The sequence below is a fragment of the Ahaetulla prasina genome, chromosome 1, assembly GCF_028640845.1.
Source record: "Ahaetulla prasina isolate Xishuangbanna chromosome 1, ASM2864084v1, whole genome shotgun sequence".
In the NCBI taxonomy this organism is placed as follows: Eukaryota; Metazoa; Chordata; class Lepidosauria; order Squamata; family Colubridae; genus Ahaetulla; species Ahaetulla prasina.
This window is the reverse complement of record NC_080539.1, coordinates 314,867,289-314,885,676: the sequence shown is the minus strand read 5'-3', so window position 1 is coordinate 314,885,676 and position 18,388 is coordinate 314,867,289. Positions and strand designations below refer to the sequence as shown.

The 18,388-nt window shown below is 32.4% G+C and overlaps 1 protein-coding gene across 3 annotated transcripts in view; it reads right to left on the bottom strand.

Annotated features, from left to right (window-relative positions):
- Window positions 1–1,049: 1,049 nt before the first annotated feature.
- SCFD1 (sec1 family domain containing 1) overlaps window positions 1,050–18,388 on the bottom strand; it is a 43,277-nt gene continuing 25,938 nt past the window's right edge. For 2 of the 3 annotated variants that reach the window (XM_058162211.1, XM_058162209.1), the window contains 11 exons: window positions 15,868–15,964; window positions 14,887–14,957; window positions 12,827–12,906; window positions 11,680–11,742; window positions 10,752–10,827; window positions 9,324–9,377; window positions 7,514–7,566; window positions 6,354–6,387; window positions 5,151–5,216; window positions 3,040–3,108; window positions 1,050–1,263 (listed from right to left, as the gene is read on the bottom strand). In XM_058162211.1, coding sequence (XP_058018194.1) covers window positions 1,240–1,263; window positions 3,040–3,108; window positions 5,151–5,216; window positions 6,354–6,387; window positions 7,514–7,566; window positions 9,324–9,377; window positions 10,752–10,827; window positions 11,680–11,742; window positions 12,827–12,906; window positions 14,887–14,957; window positions 15,868–15,964 — 687 coding nt within the window. In that variant the 3' untranslated portion in view covers window positions 1,050–1,239. The remainder of the gene's footprint in view (window positions 1,264–3,039; window positions 3,109–5,150; window positions 5,217–6,353; window positions 6,388–7,513; window positions 7,567–9,323; window positions 9,378–10,751; window positions 10,828–11,679; window positions 11,743–12,826; window positions 12,907–14,886; window positions 14,958–15,867; window positions 15,965–18,388) is intronic. The other variant, XM_058162210.1, reaches the window with a different exon arrangement.

Genomic DNA, 18,388 nt, shown 5'->3' with positions numbered 1-18,388 from the left:
ATAGAACTTTTCATAACTGTTAAATTTCGTAAATTTCAAATACACAGCACATTGTTCCATCAAAATGTTTGCTAAGATACAATATTTTTTCTGAGTTACAAAGAATTATATGTAACTAAAGCAGTTTTATTGACTCTCCCACCTTCCTTCTCTTGCCCTCTTAGACTGGAAACAAAGTTGGATGAAATGATCATGTAGTAAAGAATTTCTTTTCCCATACAGCATAAGTTTGCCATATTCCTATTTTACATACTGGAAGAATGGCAACCTAATTCTGATATATGGACAGCACAATCCTAATCATGTAATTCAAGGAGAAGCAATCAAGTCTATGACTAGATGAGAGCAATGGCTGTAAAGACTGGTAGATGGGAACTAACCACTTAGGCATGAGTTCATACAGTAACTTCAAGATTAAAAGAATTAATTCAATCAATAAAGAATTGAAATATTATGTTACTATGGACAATTTCTACTTGGAGACAGTTTTTGAACCAGTTGTTGAACCATAAAACACACCACAACATGATTAGTTATGCTGCTAATCATTAGGCATACAATTTATGCCTTAAAATCAGAAAAAAATAACATAAATCTGAACTACATAATAGTGGATGCTAGTCAGATCAGTCACAATCTCATTTGGTTATAAAATCTATTTGCCTGTTCTACGACAGTGAAATAAAATGACCTGTCAATATCAAAAGCTTGGAAGAATGCGAGTTGAATCAGAACCAAAAAGCCCTTTGAATATAATATGTAAAAAGTAAATGAAGCTGGATGGCCTCTAAATTGCATAAACAAACAAACAAATCTTTGCCCAGATTATTGGATACTTTTAGCTAGTAGAAATTGGCTAAAGTAAAATAATTTTAGGCATATGTGCTTTCTATTAGTGTAAATAAGCTAAATTAAAAATATATTTGAAATATATTTAGTGCATTTATGTCGGGAAAGATCCTATTAATAATTCAGAATTTTTTCCCCCAAAAAAACATTCCAAATGTAACTGCCTGCAAATGAACATGAAAGAGGCATAAACAAATAAGCATAATTCAAGTTTGGTAATTTATTTGACGTATATGTTTTGCATGTGGAATGCATTATATATAAGTACAGAGTATTATTTCATAAAAATTACAAATAAATGAATTGAAATGTAAATATATGCACAGGTAAAGATGTTATCAGCTACCATGATCTCTTTTTCAAATGTCGTCAAAACGTTCCTTTTCTGTCCTATTTCTGTCCAAGTTGGGAAAGCTAAATATATATAAAAAAAGAATAAAATGAGTTTGCGGATTACTTTCTAACACAAAAAGGACATTTGATTAAACCCCAATGCTTGATTATTACTAAAAAAGGAATAAAAAGAAATGATTAAAATTCAAGACAACTGATTTTTCTCATAGGTAAAGGCCCTTCCCCATAGGAGGAAAAAGCATTAGAGAAGTACTTACACAAAACATAACAGTTTCCTTTTTCATTCATTTGCTCAATGGTGCATCCAGGCAGCAACATCTGTTCTACATTTTCCTGCTCTAGTCCTTTATCCCAATCTGACACCATCTATTTTTTTCCATCAGATCAAACTACCTGGGGAAAACCCTTATTTCCAGGTCTTATCAGGTATATACTGCATGCCATTCTGTGATAAATAGGATTCTGCCAAATCCTATGAGATGCCTCTTGAATATAGGTAAAACCCACAGAAGAAAGGGCTGCTCCACCGAATAATTAAATAGTATATGGAAAAATTAAACCACATTTTATGTGTTTGCAAATGAATTTTGAATCTACATATACATGAATCACTGCATCATTATACTACTCTATGCAGATTTAGTAGACATCAAAAATAACAGGTTCAGCAATATTAAGCAAATTGACCAGTTAAACATTTTGGGCACCAGGAGAAAAAATTATTGTACTCCTGTTACTGATTTATATGTACTACATGTAATGGTAAAGTCACTTTGACAAATTCATCAGAATTAAGTTTTAGATATACTAAGATGCTTCGTTTTGTCAAGGACTTTCCCTATTGCACTGAATGCACAGACTGCTGTACTAAAAGCAAATAGAAGCAGCATGAGACTTTTGTGCTGAATGTCTGGTTACCTGAATAGGTGGTGGTGGTAGTGGTATTATTATTATTATCTCTTTTATTTATTAAACATGAAACTCAGTCAACTAAACTTTTAAAAATGTATCACAAATATCATTGACTGGCGCTGATGGTTGATACGGGTTGCTGCCAGCATCCTAGGTATCAACTACGTATCTATCAACAAGTATCTTATAACCAAGTATGAGACTTTTGTGCTGAACATCTGGTTTCCTGAATAGACGGTGGCATTATTCTTATTATTTAGCATTATCACATTAACCAGGAGACCACAATACTATTGCAGAGTAGCAATTTGGCTGACAAGGCACCAGCTCTGCTGTAGAAAATGCTTGTGCACTTCCCATGATGCACCACAAAAGGATGAGCTGGATTGGTACCAGATAGACAAGCGGCTCTTCCTGCAGCTTTATGCAAGGCTCCCTTCCTTCCTGGACCCACCTCGCCAACAAGTGCTGCAGCCGAGAAGGTTCAGAAGACAGGTATCTGACTGACTGCATGGAGCACCAGCTCACACACCCCTCCCCAAAGATGTACCTATTTTGAGCTGTTAGGTGAAGAGAAGCTGAGGCGAGTGACAAGAGCTCACCCTGACACACTTGAACCACTAGAGCAGAGACCCTCTCTAGCGTCATTAAGTCACTGAGCCACTGCACCTCTTCCTGAACAGGTTCTCACAAGAGACTAATTATTGATTTGAACACAACAACACATGGGCCTATAATAAAATAGGAGTATGCCTCTTGCTTCCTTTATATAGTGCTGAGTACCTTACGACTTAACGTCAATCTTGAATCTTCTGGGAATGAGTCTAAGATAAAACGTATTAACTGCTTGAATACATTCAGTAACTTATTTTATATGTCTGCATATTAATCTATTTTAAAATTATGTTTTAATTTAAATCTTACCTGTTTTAAAAACTCAGCAGCATTAAAGAGTTCACTGCAGCCATATAAGACATGTTTACCTTGTTTGCCCTATGAAAAACATAATTTCATTAAGACACTGTTAATTACTTTAAAATAAAAGAGAATAAGATACAATATCAATTCAGCACCTTCAGCAAACAGACTATTGAAGAACCGCAGTGCAGATACAATCTGTAATTTCATTTGTTTTACTGACAACAAGCAATAAGGCACTGTTTATGGGGGGAGGGGATTAAGTTACTGTATCTAAGTACAATAAATATGTCTACTTGTTATATAGCATATAGCTCATCACATCATCCACAGTAATATCAGACAACACATGGATAACATACAATGAATGTAAAGCAGAAATAAATGAGATGTCTAGAAACTTATAATTCAATTAAATAATTGGGTAAATGAAGAGGTAAATTCTAGCAGTGAGTAGTATATTTTCAGAGGAGAATGAATAGTGGAATGCTTTGAAGAATTTTCTGAGCCTATTGCATTCAACTTTAATTACAATTCAGTTAAATGAAAAAACATTTAAAGCTAATAAAGAGCAGCTGAATTTGAACTCTATGCTAGGAATTGGAATTAAAAACTGAACACTAATATAACAAAGTCTTTGGTGTTTTTGAAAATACCTCCCCCTGAGAGCCTGTAGTTTACTATATTGGTTTATATTATCAATACAATAACTTATATTGCATCAATACAATAGAATTATTATATATATTATGAAATTATAAGACAGTTATTATCAAAGGTACAATATAAAAATTACCATGAACATTACATTATCTTTATAAAAAATAATGATGAAATAAAATTTGGGACATTAATGAAATACAGAAATTGGAAAGAAAAACTGAAGGTAATTACTAAAAGCAGAGGTATCATAAATGTTAAAGGTCTATTTTACAATAAATAAATCTTTCATGATATGCCATGTTATATAAATAGGAAAAATAACTGTTATACATAGTACGAAAATATTAAGAAGATCTGTAGAAGAAAAAACTTGTTATATAAAAGCAATTTTATAGTGGCATTTATTTTAATTTGTTTAATATTTTATCCTTGATAAACAATTAGGGTGGATAAAGCAAGCAATGATAATTCTACAGGCAGCTTTATTTGCCTATTTGCAGATTACTACTTAATAATAGGAACATATATACTTATATTCCAGATCACAATAAAACCATAATGGAATGCTTTGCTGGAAAAGGATGATATTAGAAGTCTGGAACTCAAAGGTAATGTCAGGGTTCTAAGGAACACCCCCAACGAAATAAAGCTCTGAGGCTTGAGGTTCCTCAGAGTTCCAATTTATTAGAGATGTCATGTTGGCACAGCTGGGAAAACCCAAAACTGAAAGCTTCCAGGTTTTCCACACCCAGTTGACAGTTCACAGCCCTTCCCCACACCCACAAGTACATCACATTGTCCAATCAATTCTTCACACTCAACTGGATACAATCTTCAGGCAGTCTACATCAGACGCAGGCAAAAGTCCTTGAATATGGAATATTGTTATGACTAACTTTCTACCCCTCCAACAACAACCCCGTCCCAACTTCCCCTGCTAAAATATGTGGCAGTTAAGAAGCAAAAAGAAAATTGCCGTACAAAACTGACAGGTGCTTTTTCAAGAGGTAACTGGATTTTGTTTTTTTTCTTTGAACACATTTTGCTTCTTATCCAAGAAGCTTCTTCTTCTTGGAGAGCTGAAGAAGCTTCTTGGATGAGAAGCAAAATGTCTTCAAAGGAAAACCAGAAAGTCCAGTTGCCCCTTGAAAAAGCACCTCGGGACAACCATGACCTGGATGATTGAGAATCTCCATAGACATAGATGGTATTTATAAGTCTGTAAACTCTATAATTAGCCACCCCATTATTTCTATTTGCACATATTAATATGGACGTTTTAAATTTTTGTTCAGTTCAGTAAAGAGAAAAGCTCTGCACATATTTTTTTCCATCTTCAGTTGAAAAGAATAGAGCTTCACACAGCCCAGCTACTATTGGAGACAATGTGTCAAGAAAAAGAAAAACAGAAATGTAATCCTAAGCAACTAGCTGAAGAAAAGGCACGTACGTACCTTTATGTAATCAGCAAGGTTTTGGTATTCGATATAATTGCCACCTCCAACTACAAATACAATTGCCTAAGATTCAAAGGAAAAAAAACCCATTTACCATAGGTATTAGTACACCCTAGAGTTTAGAATATACACAAGGTGTAAAATAGTTCATTCTAGCCTAATGGAAGAAAGGATTTTGTTACCTGGATAAAATTCAGCCTATTAGAGAACAGATTATTATTTATTTGGCAGTAACATTAAAGTAGCTTTTCGTAATGGTAAGTGTGAATGACCTTGGGAGACAGCAGAGAGAGCCCACAGGGGACAATTGGCATATAAAAGATGTCTCAGCCCAAAGAAAAGGGGATGGCATGGGAAACATTTCAGAAAGGAACCCTCCCTAATTTTCTAGAGATGAAAAGGAAAGGGGGGAGGGGAGAAATACTTTTAGTTTTGCAAGATTTAATGTAACCTTACAATAAAGATAAAACTAGCACACCCTTGATTGTGCTTCTTCTCTGAACTACCCTGCAGGGCTAACACTTTTGCGAGATAACTTTCAACTATATCTCAAATTGAAAGTCTTCTAGATATACTTCATTAAGATATAAAACCCCTCAGTGAGCAGCAGACAATAAAAAAATGTTATTTTTGGCTTCTATCTTCAACTTTTGGTATCTTCTCGATTATCTACACAAGGGTATTGTAGTAGAACTTAGTTGATGTGAAGAGAAATGCATAAAGCCACAGTTTGAATGTTTTAAGGGGGTGGTGGTGTCATCCACTTTTCTGAAAAGTAATGGTGTTATTTTTTGTAATTATTATTTGTATTACTCATTAAGATATACCTGTTCATAATCACATTTCTGATGATATGTGAGTCTTAAGAAATTTAAGAACAGAGTATTATGTTAAGATTTTGTCATGAAATCCTTAGGAGTTAAGGAAAGAAAAAGGATTAAGAATGCTTACTCAACTTTTTGAAGTTAGAAGGATTATACATTCGTAGGTAACGAAAAAAACTGTAATCAAACTAATAATTTCAAATAATTTGATAATTTGATTTTTCTCTTAAAAATAACTAACAGTTATCACATTTTATCCTTGTAAACCACCTGGAATCAGTTGCTGAGAGTGAGTTGGTCATATAGATTTTCTTAAATAAATACTTAAAGCTAATTTTTGTCCCAATTGTGTGAAAAAAACATGAACAAGTCTTACCTCCTGAAATGGATTTTTGTTTCGTGGAACTGAGCTGCGATTTAAACCAAATCAAACAAGGCATTTATAAACAAAAATGAAAAATAACCTGAATTAGTATAAGCATAAAATGTCCAGTTCCCCTAAGATACCTATTAGGCCCAACTTTTTAAAAAAATCATTGTAATAATTAATGTAATAGAAAGCTGAAATTCTTCAAAGGAATTCAGCATCATATAGTCATCACACTGGAGTGTCAGAGAACATCCTAGGCATTTTTTTTTGTTGGTAAATGTGAATTTGTTGACAGCATTCCAAATGTGCTACCCTCTTCCCAGTAAACTGTTTACCCCACTTTTACTGGACAAATTTTGCATCTATTGGAACACATTTTTCTTCTGTTTCTTCCTTTTATGTCCCTTTCTAAATATATACTAAGTTTAAATTAAATGCTCTTGGTCAAGTTCTCTCACATTAAAAATAGGTAATTTCTTAGACTATTTTTAGAGGGTGCCTTTGAGTGAAGTCTATTCCTAGTCAGGGGTGAAATGCTACCGGTTTGCACCGGTTCGGGCAAACCGGTAGTTAAAAAGCTACCGGTTCAAGTTTCTTGCAAATTTCTGTTGCAAAGTGAGACATTTGTTAAATAAATTTTGCCCCATTTTATGACCTTTTTTGCCAAAGTTGTTAAGTGAATCACTGCAGTTGTTAAGTTAGTAACACGACTGCTAAGTGAATCTGACTTTCCCATTGACTTTACTTGTCAGGTGGTTATAAAAAGTCATCACATGACCCTGCCACACTGCAACTGTCATAAATGTGAGCCAGTTAGTAAGTGGCTGAATTTTGATCATGTGATCTTGGGGATGCTGGGTGAAAAATGATTGCAAGTCACTTTTTTCATTGCCACTGTACTTTTGAATGGTCATCAAATGAACTGTTGTAAGTTGAGGGCTACCTGTAGTACATTTTAGTCAGGTTTTCTGGATATTTAGCAAACTGTTCAACAAGAGCAGTAACTAAAAGAACAAATAAGTAGGTAAAATATGTCTAACCAAAAGATATTCAAATATTTAATATAAACTGTGAAATGGAATATCATATTTTTATGTTATTGCATATTTTTACACTAATTAGTGTTTGCACATTGCCATTTTTCAAACCTTAAATATCAAACTCACCTGTCACTACCTCGCAACATTTTAGGGTCAAAATACCTATAGTCATCTGTCTCCTATTAAAACAGAAAATTGGTTGGAACACATTTTCATTATCTTATTTTTTATTTCCCAATATATTTACATTTCACTGAAATATTTTGAAAATATTATTCAGTCAAAGAACTAAAATATTTATTGTAGCTGCCACTCAAGGAGAGATATGAGATTCATAGTTGCTAAATCTTTCAAAACATACTATTCATATATTTATTTGAAGCAATATAAAATGATAAATAGTCCTAGTTTTCAAGTTTCATGTTCTGCATTTCCCCAAAGTACATTCTGTAGTCATAAACTATTCTATTTTGAAAATATATTTATAACTAATGCTCAAATAATATAGCAATCAAAATCTTTCTTCTTTCATTCAACATTTAAAACAAAATGAAGTTTGTTTATAAGGTGTGAGATATTAGGACACTTTTGGATTTAACATTGTTGTATAAAACTATTTCCTTTCTTTTTTAAAAAAATCAATTCAATATTAGCATTGATTACTATAATGCATTTTTCTGCTTCTATGCTCATTATTTTGCAAAGCAAGAAAAAAAGAAATATATTAATCTTGTTTATGGCCTTTTAAGAAGAAAACATTAATTCTACCACATTCTATATTTTTTAAAAATCCTAAGGTGCATAACAAGCCAAATGATTTTTGCAGAATTCACCTTTGATTTCACAATCGATTAGATACTAATTCTTTATATCTATAGTGCACTCCAATGCCCATAGGCATTACTAAACATTACAAAATTTTATCTGATATCTAAATAGTTCAATCTACCTTGGACAGATTTTGGTATCTTTAAAGTCTGAACATAACAACCAAGAAGAGAATTGAAATTATTCTGGAAAAAATGGCTTGTTAAAGATTACCTATTATTTATCATTTTGCATCTGTTAACTGTGAGAGTCTGAAATGGTTCATATACGTAGGAACTTCCATGATTTTCTTTCTGTTGTATTACATGGATAGTATTTGAAAGAGCACCATAATTTTTGGAAATATATTAATTCAATCTACTGTAATTGTTATTATCTATACTTACAGGATTTGACTTCATCTCCATAAGGTTATCTAAAATGCGGGTTGCTGGAAGATTCTATAAAAAAAGTTCCTTAATTTAAGTGAGTTGCAAGAACTGTAGTTTAAAACAGTAACACATACTCAGATCATTATTCAGCTCTATTATCATTAGATACTAATTCTTTTTGAATCATCATGTGGTTTGAATACAATTCCCTCATGCTTGCTCTCCTAAAAAAAGCATTTGACCACTTCAGACTTTATGATAGAACAAATATAACAGATAATTGAGATGTACTCTTATGTATATTTTAAAAATCCTAAGGTGCATAACAAGCCAAATGATTTTTGCAGAATTCACCTTTGATTTCACAATCGATTAGATACTAATTCTTTATAGCTATAGTGCACTCCAATGCCCATAGGCATTACTAAACATTACAAAATTTTATCTGATATCTAAATAATTCAATCTACCTTGGACAGATTTTGGTATCTTTAAAGTCTGAACATAACAACCAAGAAGAGAATTGAAATTATTCTGGAAAAAATGTCTTGTTAAAGATTACCTATTATTTATCATTTTGCATCTGTTAACTCTGTGAGAGTCTGAAATGGTTCATATACGTAGGAACTTCCATGATTTTCTTTCTGTTGTATTACATGGATAGTATTTGAAAGAGCACCATAATTTTTGGGAATATATTAATTCAATCTACTGTAATTGTTATTATCTATACTTACAGGATTTGACTTCATCTCCATAAGGTTATCTAAAATGCGGGTTGCTGGAAGATTCTATAAAAAAAGTTCCTTAATTTAAGTGAGTTGCAAGAACTGTAGTTTAAAACAGTAACACATACTCAGATCATTATTCAGCTCTATTATCATTAGATACTAATTCTTTTTGAATCATCATGTGGTTTGAATACAATTCCCTCATGCTTGCTCTCCTAAAAAAAGCATTTGACCACTTCAGACTTTATGATAGAACAAATATAACAGATAATTGAGATGTACTCTTATGTATATTTTAAAAAGTGGGTAAAAAATTGGTGGGTAATACTGAAATTAAGAAATGTATACAATTCTGCAACATCCTCCATTGTTAATGAACCAGAAATATAACGTAGGACAAATAAAGTACTTTTTTAATGAAATGCATAATTAGAGTATGCTATTTACCACTAATTCATGTAACAATAGCCACACATTTCTAAATATTTTTTATGGATGCAGCCGGCTATGTTTCAGCAAATGCAACTTCAGATAGTCTAAATTTTATGATTACTGATTTAGCTTCTTTTACAGTCACTGGTACTTATAAAACCAAAGCACATCTTGTACTTTGTAGAAAGTATTTGTTATTGCATAGATAAAATATGTATAATCACTAAGTGATATGCTGCTTCTAATTCAAAGATAGGATAACACTACTTTGCTTCTCAATTTAATGAAGACAATTTCTGGAATAGTAAGAAATTTGCCCTGTTACTCTGCTTTGATATTCTGCATGCTGTCAAAGTAGCAGCAAAATGAAAAAGTGGACACCTTGAGTTACATAATTTGGATAACATTAGTTGATGGAAAAAGTATTCCCTTTTTAATTTTCTTTATAAAGATTTTTTTTAATTTTCTAATAATTCTAATAATTATAACCTGGCTATTTTAATTAAGTCTCCCAGGCATTTTGTGATAATATTAAAACATTATTTCAAGAAACTGTTTTTTACGTATTAGTAGCAATATAAACTAGAGAAGCAGAATTATGTAGCAAGAGAAAATCAGGACAATCCAAAAGCTGAGCTGGATGAAATAGTAGCGAACCAAACTTCTCTAGAATTTTTTTTAATGAATTATGAGTTTATGACAATGTGCAATTAAATTACCATACATTAATATCCATGTTATTTCAGAGAGCCAGAGAATGTCGCACAAAGCACAGAACTGAAAAGGAACTTTTCCACACGGGGGTAATTCAGTTCAGTTCTGATCAGGCCAATTTAATTCTATTCACTTTGTGAAGCATGCTAGGTATTGCAGCCTAAATTGGACACATGCAATTTATGAAACACTGAAGTGTTTATCCCTGTTTATCCCACTCTGAAAAGTCTGTAGTCTTGGGTATATGTTCATTCAACAATAATGAATATACTTAATGTAAAAACATACCTGCTGCTTTAGTACTAAATTTTTGACTCCTTCCATCACAAACTGGGATCCAGTATTCATAACGCGTGAGAAAAGACTGAAACAAAATGCACATCATAAAGATTTGGTTTGTGTCCACATACTTAAGTAACAAACCTTTAGTACTGAGTCTGCATGTCAAAAATATATATGTTATTTATTTTTTGATTGATTTGGCAATATTTGTAAATTGCCCCAATCAACTAAAACTGAGCAGTTAACTGATAAAAATAAAACAGCATGCCAGTAACAAAATAATGTTATAAAAATCAATGCATATCCAAGATGAACATCCACCATCAACTTGAGTCAAAGACAAATTGAAAACCCCTTGTTTTCACCAACATACAAAATTCTAAAAGGGAATTTGAGAATTTCCCTGATTCAGAGGAAAGATTGATTCAAAACGGGGCTGCTACAGAAAAGGCCTGCTGCATAGCTCACTCCCAAGTGCCTTACCATATAGGTTTCTCAGCAGACCTGCTTAAGAAGTTTAGACTGGATGGGCTAATTTAATATTGGCAAGGTGGTATCTAATGTATCCCAGTCCCAGACTAATTAGGATTTTATAGATAGGAACCAGCTCTTTGAAATGCCTGGAAATATACTGGTAAGCAGTGTGGTGTTTATTTTGCAGTGGAAGGACTATCCTGCTGGGAGCTTGGCTGTGCATTCTAGAAATTTGCTGCACCCAACTTGTTTCCAAACGCATGTAGAATGTCTTGAAGTAGTCCAGTGGTGTGGAAATCATATTAATAGTTTATATTACCCAAGCATGGATATAAGAATATCAGTCAGCTTCTTTCCATTGTTTTATTGCATTTTTTCTTATTTAACCTGTGTGGGGAATGTTTTAGACTGAAACTACAACATAGGATGCCAAAAGTAACAAAACACACTTGGAACTCACCCCAATGACTTGGCTGCACTATTTCCATACATAGCTGGACCTGAAGCCATTTTGGCAAAAGCTCTGCAAAATGTAAATACATATATATATATATATATATATATATACACACACATATATAAACATGATTGGTTTTCAGCAAATGATTATGAAGAAATTGTTCATTAACAAAACACTTCTTAGTCATTTTGGGATAAAATTGCTCCTTTAACATAAATTACATACTATCATAACTAGTCACACAAACACACTATAAAACTGTAATACATATTATTGAAATAATAAAGGGAGAGTTCCTGTAATAATACACTTGGCAGATGAATTTATTTATATGGAACAGAGTTTTCCTATTTCAAGTAAAGAAAATGGCAGTCAAATCATTTTTGTTTACATATGACTCCACATTCTATCTGGAAATCACTTGTTAGATCACAGATATATTATTACATGTACGGCTAGGATGATTTGAAAAAGCTTGTTATCTATTTGCGGCTGAGTAAAAATATGCTCCAATAATAATGCAGCTCATCTGTTTCATAAATGCCCAATAAATAAAGTAGACAATGTAGCCAGATTTTATTGATATACTATTGGATATGAAGGGTAGCAAAACAGGTCGTCCTTATTGGTAGTCCTCTTACAAATTGTCATTCGTTTGGTGACCATTCAACATTACAACGGCACTGAGAAAAGTGACTTAACACCGTTTTTCACACTTGTAGCCTCCTTATAGTCATGTGATTAAAATTTGAATGCTTGGCAACTGGCATGTATTTATGACAGTTGCACTGTCCTGGGGTCATGTGATACCTTTTGTAACCTTCTGACAAGAAGGGTCAATATGGACGCCAGAGTCACTCAACAACTGTGTAACTAATTTAACAACTGCAGTGATTAACTTAACAACTGTGGCAAGAAAGTTTGCAAAATGGGTCAAAAGTCAATTACCAATTGTTTCACTTTAGTGACAGAAATTTTCGGCTCAATTGTAGTTTTAAGTTGAGGACTACCTGTATACTCCCCTTTGGGGTCAAAATACCTCTCCTTACAGTCCTGGATGGATTCTAGGTTCAATCTGAAGCAAAATTCTGATCTAAATTTTAGTAGCATACTACTTTCTTAAATTATGAAAGGAAAAATTACTTACTTCCATTGTTTAATGTAGTTTAAAGGATTAAGGTTACATCCAGCATCAGTTAGTGCTTTTTTGTACTGTTCCAAATCTGCCTGGAATGAAATAGACATTTGAAATTTGTGACATTTAAAATTTATTAATAAGAAATACATTAGTATGACAGGAAATAAGCTAATATTCATCTTCCAAATATATATACATATAAAAAGAATGAGCTTTTACACATAAAGGCAAATGTATTAGTCCCCCCCTCCAACCACTGCTGTGAAATTGCTAATCAAAAAAACAAGATCACTGCAACAAATGATTTAAAGCAGTTACTTCTATTTCTTTTTGAGGAAGTGTCTATTTGAGAAAATGAAAGGAAGCACTCCTACAAAATGACATTATTTTACTAAGCATTTTAGTATGTGTGATGGTCCATGACAATCTCATCATATCAGACTAGTTGCCATGCTGGTTGGATATGAAGAAAGTTAGTCAAAATATATGAGGAACATCAGACTGAATATAAAATTCAAATTTTGAGGATTAAAATATATTTATATTTCAGTTTCTCCAAAGGCAAGAGCTTAAATCACTGTAAATACAACTTGATTGGTACAATATAGAAGTTCGGTAATGAAGAAATACAAAGGATAATATTTACAGACCTCAAAGTCAGAAAATATTACAGGTAGCACTTATTTAACAAATATAAGTAGATAATTGTAATAGATAATTATAACAGCTATTATATGTTGGCATTGTTTTCCTTAAATAGTATTTCTGTAAATAAGGTAAAAGTAAAGGTTCTGTGTGCTAGTCATATCCGGCTCTAGGGGACGGTGCTCATCTCCATTTCTAAGCCAAAGAGCCAGCGCTGTCCAAAGACATCTCTGTGGTCATGTGGCCGGCATGACTAAACGCCAAAGGCGCAAGGAACACTATTACCTTCCCACCAAAGGTGATCCCTATTTTTCTACTTGCATTTTTTACGTTCTTTTGAACTGCTAGGTTGGCAGAAGCTGGGACAAATAACGGGAACTCACTCTGTTATGCGGTGCTAAGGATTCGAACTGCTGAACTGCCGACCTTCTGATTAACAAACTCAGCGTCTCAGCCACTGTGTAAATAGTATATTCTTAAATAGTATATCTGTTTATAAAACTCATACTATATTTGTTTTTATTTAGTTAGTTCAGAAAAAAGAGTTTTTAAAAAGCTTTCCTCAAGTAAAAACTAGAGTATTTTATGACATCACTTAGTGATAGAAATTCCAGCCCTATTTACTATTGTTAAATGAGTGGTATCTGTAAAAAATTTTGAGTTTGAGGTATGTGAACACTGTATTTCTTTGTTTACTGAACTTTTATGTGTACCAATCAAAATGTATTTATACTGATTTAACCTTTTGCCTTTGGAGGACCTGAAAAGCCAGGTTAGACTGGGATAGACTGTCATGGAGAAAATTGATCTGTGTACCTTGATGGTATATCACCAAACAATTAATCACTTGGGATTTTATTAGCATTAATATCTCAAATGTGATTATAATGTAAATTATAAACTAAAGTTAGACAACACTAAGCCCTGTTAAACTCAATGGGATTTTTGTTCTTTAAAGATGCTCAGAAAAGCTACCTTTGTAGTTAACCTCTACAGCTTTTTTGTTGACATGAAAACCTTTCCTGTGTTTCCTGATATCCACAGAATATTTTGATCTTTTAAACATGTTCACATAATAAAAAGTAAAATAGTATACATATTGTTAAATCACTGTGTGGCCTATTTGGCTATGACATAGCGTATTATATGAATTCTATCATAGTGGATAGATATAAGCCTAAACCTGAACACATATTTTTATTCAACAAATTAAAAAGAAAAGTTTAATGCAACACGTAAACAATTCATTATGTCTGCCTGGATCTATGAACTTTTCTGTTGTTCATAGGTTTGAGACAAAATATTTAGAGCGCAACAGGAAATTATTTAATGTTATTGACCAAAAAAACTAAACTATAAATTCACCTATGTTACTGACAAAAATATTAGGATTATCTATATGTAGATGTTTGCTTCAAACATACCTCAGAAGGTAACTGTACAGAACTTATGAAATAGATAAGAAAGAGTCGCATCTTGTCTTCTGCAGTTCCCGCTGTTCAGAAAAAAGGTTTGCTTTAAAAAAATCTTTCTTTAAATTTTTATGAAATACATTTCACTAAAAAATCATCATAATAAAAAGTTTACCACTTCACTTTTGGGCATTTAGGAAAAGTACTGACAAATTAGCAGTCATGACATAGAACAAGAATCAATTTGATAACTGCTTATTCAGCATTTGCTCATCTTGAACCCACTCCATTTGTGATTCTCCTAAGATACTTGCTTCAGAGTGGAGATAATACTATCCCTCAATTTGTATAATGAATGGAGCAACACACACACTCTCTCTCTGTGTAGTAACACCAACCAAAAAAAGCCTATTCATATAGAAAAATGGATAAGAGGAAAAACAATGGGAAACAACTGGGTCACCAGGGATAGGGGAGATGCAGTGGCATTGCTACTAGGTATCACTTATTTTTACTGAGAATATAACTGGTTGTACTTTTGATCAATACACAGACCTGTTTGCTAGAAAGCAACAGACCATTACCCCCAAATGTATTACATCTCTTAAAATAAATAATTTGTACAAGTCATAAATGCTGACTTTTAGCATCAAACTGAGTCCTCTAATGTCGTAAACAAAATTAATGAGATTCCTCTGTTCACAGGGACAGCTAAAAGAGTTATTAACCAGAAGATTTTTTTAATGTAATAGTCAAGATTGGAAATACCTACAGTAGGTTACAAACAACAGTCTATAACTTTACCTATAGTAAAGTTTATATCTGCTTTATATAGTACAAGACCTTTGGTTCTTCTAGCTCTATTTCACCAGCGACAGTAGTTTTCCAAGTTTTTAGGTAGAGGTTCTTAATGCTATACAAGCAAGTTAATTAACTCATCTTCAGAACATTAATTAACAGAAAGGAACTTTGCAATCCAATTTATACACTTACCATCAGGATCAGAAATCATATCCAAAAGTGATTTATCCAATGTGGACTTGCTCATAATTTTTTCTTCATATTCAAAATACACGTCTAGTTTCCGAGTCTGAATGAAAAGAAGTTGCCATTGGAAAGTGTTTTTGTATACGTACATAGTCACACACCCATTTCTATTAGAAAGTAAGAAATGTTTCCATATTTTTAATACATTTTTCCATAGTAAAAAAACTAAAAACAATTTCGTAGTAAGATTCATAGCATATATACAATAAATGTAAATATATATAACATGTATACATATGCATACATATGTACAGTAAATACATATAATACATATATGTATGAATATATGTATTTTCATAGAATACAGAAAATACGTAGAATACACAAACTATTATATTTTTCTTCTATGATATCTCAAACTCAAAGGATTTACAGATCATTCATCTGGGGGTTAATCAGATTCAGTTGCTACATCCCTTGCCTTCAAAGCAGCTACAGCACAAAATCTTTCCTTACTATTTTATATTATATACTTTAAAAGTATTTAATAATATTGTTTACTGATTAAATTATTAAGTTAAAAAAAATCACAAGTTTTTAAGCAGATAACTCTCTGCCTATCCAGAAATAGTCTACATCAAACAGGTTACAGCCAAATCATCTGAAAATAAACTTAAAACTATTTTCAATTAGGTCTAGTGGTTAAGGCACCAGAGTTGTAGAAAGCAGGAGACTGTGAGTTTTAATCCCACCTTAGCTATGAAAGACAGCTGGGTGACCTTGGGCCAATAATTTTCTCTCAGCTCAACTCAGCTCACAAGCTTGTCATTGTGGGGAAAATAGGAGGATGAGAAAGGCATTTTGATATATTTGCCATTTTAAGTTATTTGTAAAAAGAATAAAGGCGGGATACAAATAAATAAGTAGTGTGTAAGTAGAAGCTCAGTTTAACCGCCCAAAACAAAAAAAAGCCAATGGGCAGAACATATGGTAAAGTACTAATTGTCTGCAACCATTTCAGACCAATTGCAAATGAACTTGTTCAATGGGTCTGGTAAAACTACATTATATATCTCAAATTAATCGTTTAGTAGGAGGAGGAGGTTCATACTTAAGACATTTCTAATTTTCTAATGCAATAAAGATTAGAGCTTTCTATAAAACACTCTACAATGATTTAGTATCCTTTACATGATATTGGTAAGTGGTAAATGCAGAAGTCTTAACAATTTTTTCTATTTCTTAAATTTAACTTCATAAAATGTAATTCACAAAATAAAGGCAATACTCTGCATTACATTTACTGGAAATTACTATTAAACCATGAAAATACTCAAGAAAAACCAGAGACCCATGGAAGAAAAAAAAAAGAAACTCTCTGAAAGTACAATTGCTCTTTTTCTGATATTTAAGTCATACTAAATACCAATGAAAAGAAAAATGAATAAAGATGTCCAAAATAGTAGTACAAAAATGCTTCCAATAAAAGCAGATATTTTCCTTGTATCTATTAAATTCTGATTATATTTCTGAGTTGCCAAAATCTTACTAGGTTAAATAATAATTTAAAACAAGGTTTCTCTTCTTCTAAGCTTTTCCGATAAATATTTGGTAATCCATCTTGGGAAATACTGATGTTTCTTTCCAGTTTCTTGCTTAAACACTGAAATATGCCAAAAAACTGCCAGAATTGCTGAAAGGTGATTAATCTCAGAGTTCCTTTTGCTATGCCTTAAAAAATAATCTAAGGCAATCTGAAAATAAGCCGCAAAGTGAACTACTACAAAAATATCATTTAAGATTCATTGTAGAAAATATAAATTAGCATATCAACTATTTTGGCCTTGATAAATTATATTGCAATTACACTTCCATAAAGCTGTTATTAAATTACTCTGAAGTCAAAAATTTATGGTATGGATAGTACTCAATTCTTTACCTCCATAAATGGTAAAGTCTACATTCTATGATGAGTGGCTTCTATGGATGGAAATGGGAGAAGGGCAATATTCACTTATTCCACATTTTCTGAATTGTGTTTCTATTTTCCATTCTTAGAAGACTTTATTGGATCAAGCAGTCTTTCAACAGACCATAAAGGGGGACAGCATACCTGTGTCCATATGCAGATGTGTATGTATTCACTGACACATCCTTCCATATATATGTGCATGTACAAGAACTTTTTTAAATACAGATTTAGGGGCAGCCAATCTATTCCAAAATAAATTATACTTTTACAAAATTAATGATAAAAATTAAAAATAAAATACTACCTCTTACTGTGATGCAAATAATGGAAACATGAGATAATAATTAAGAATCCTAGAAAATAATATTTCTCCTCCATTTTGGCTTCAACTGATAAAAACTTACAGGAAGGTTAGCTAGCCTTTCTCTTCTCTTATTTTTCTCTAAGAAACTTCCTGAAGCAGAAAGGAAGCATGCTAATAATTTATTCCACCTCTGCAGTGTCAAAAGCATTTAATTCAGTAAAGCCATCTGATTTCTATGCCCTGGGAGGAAA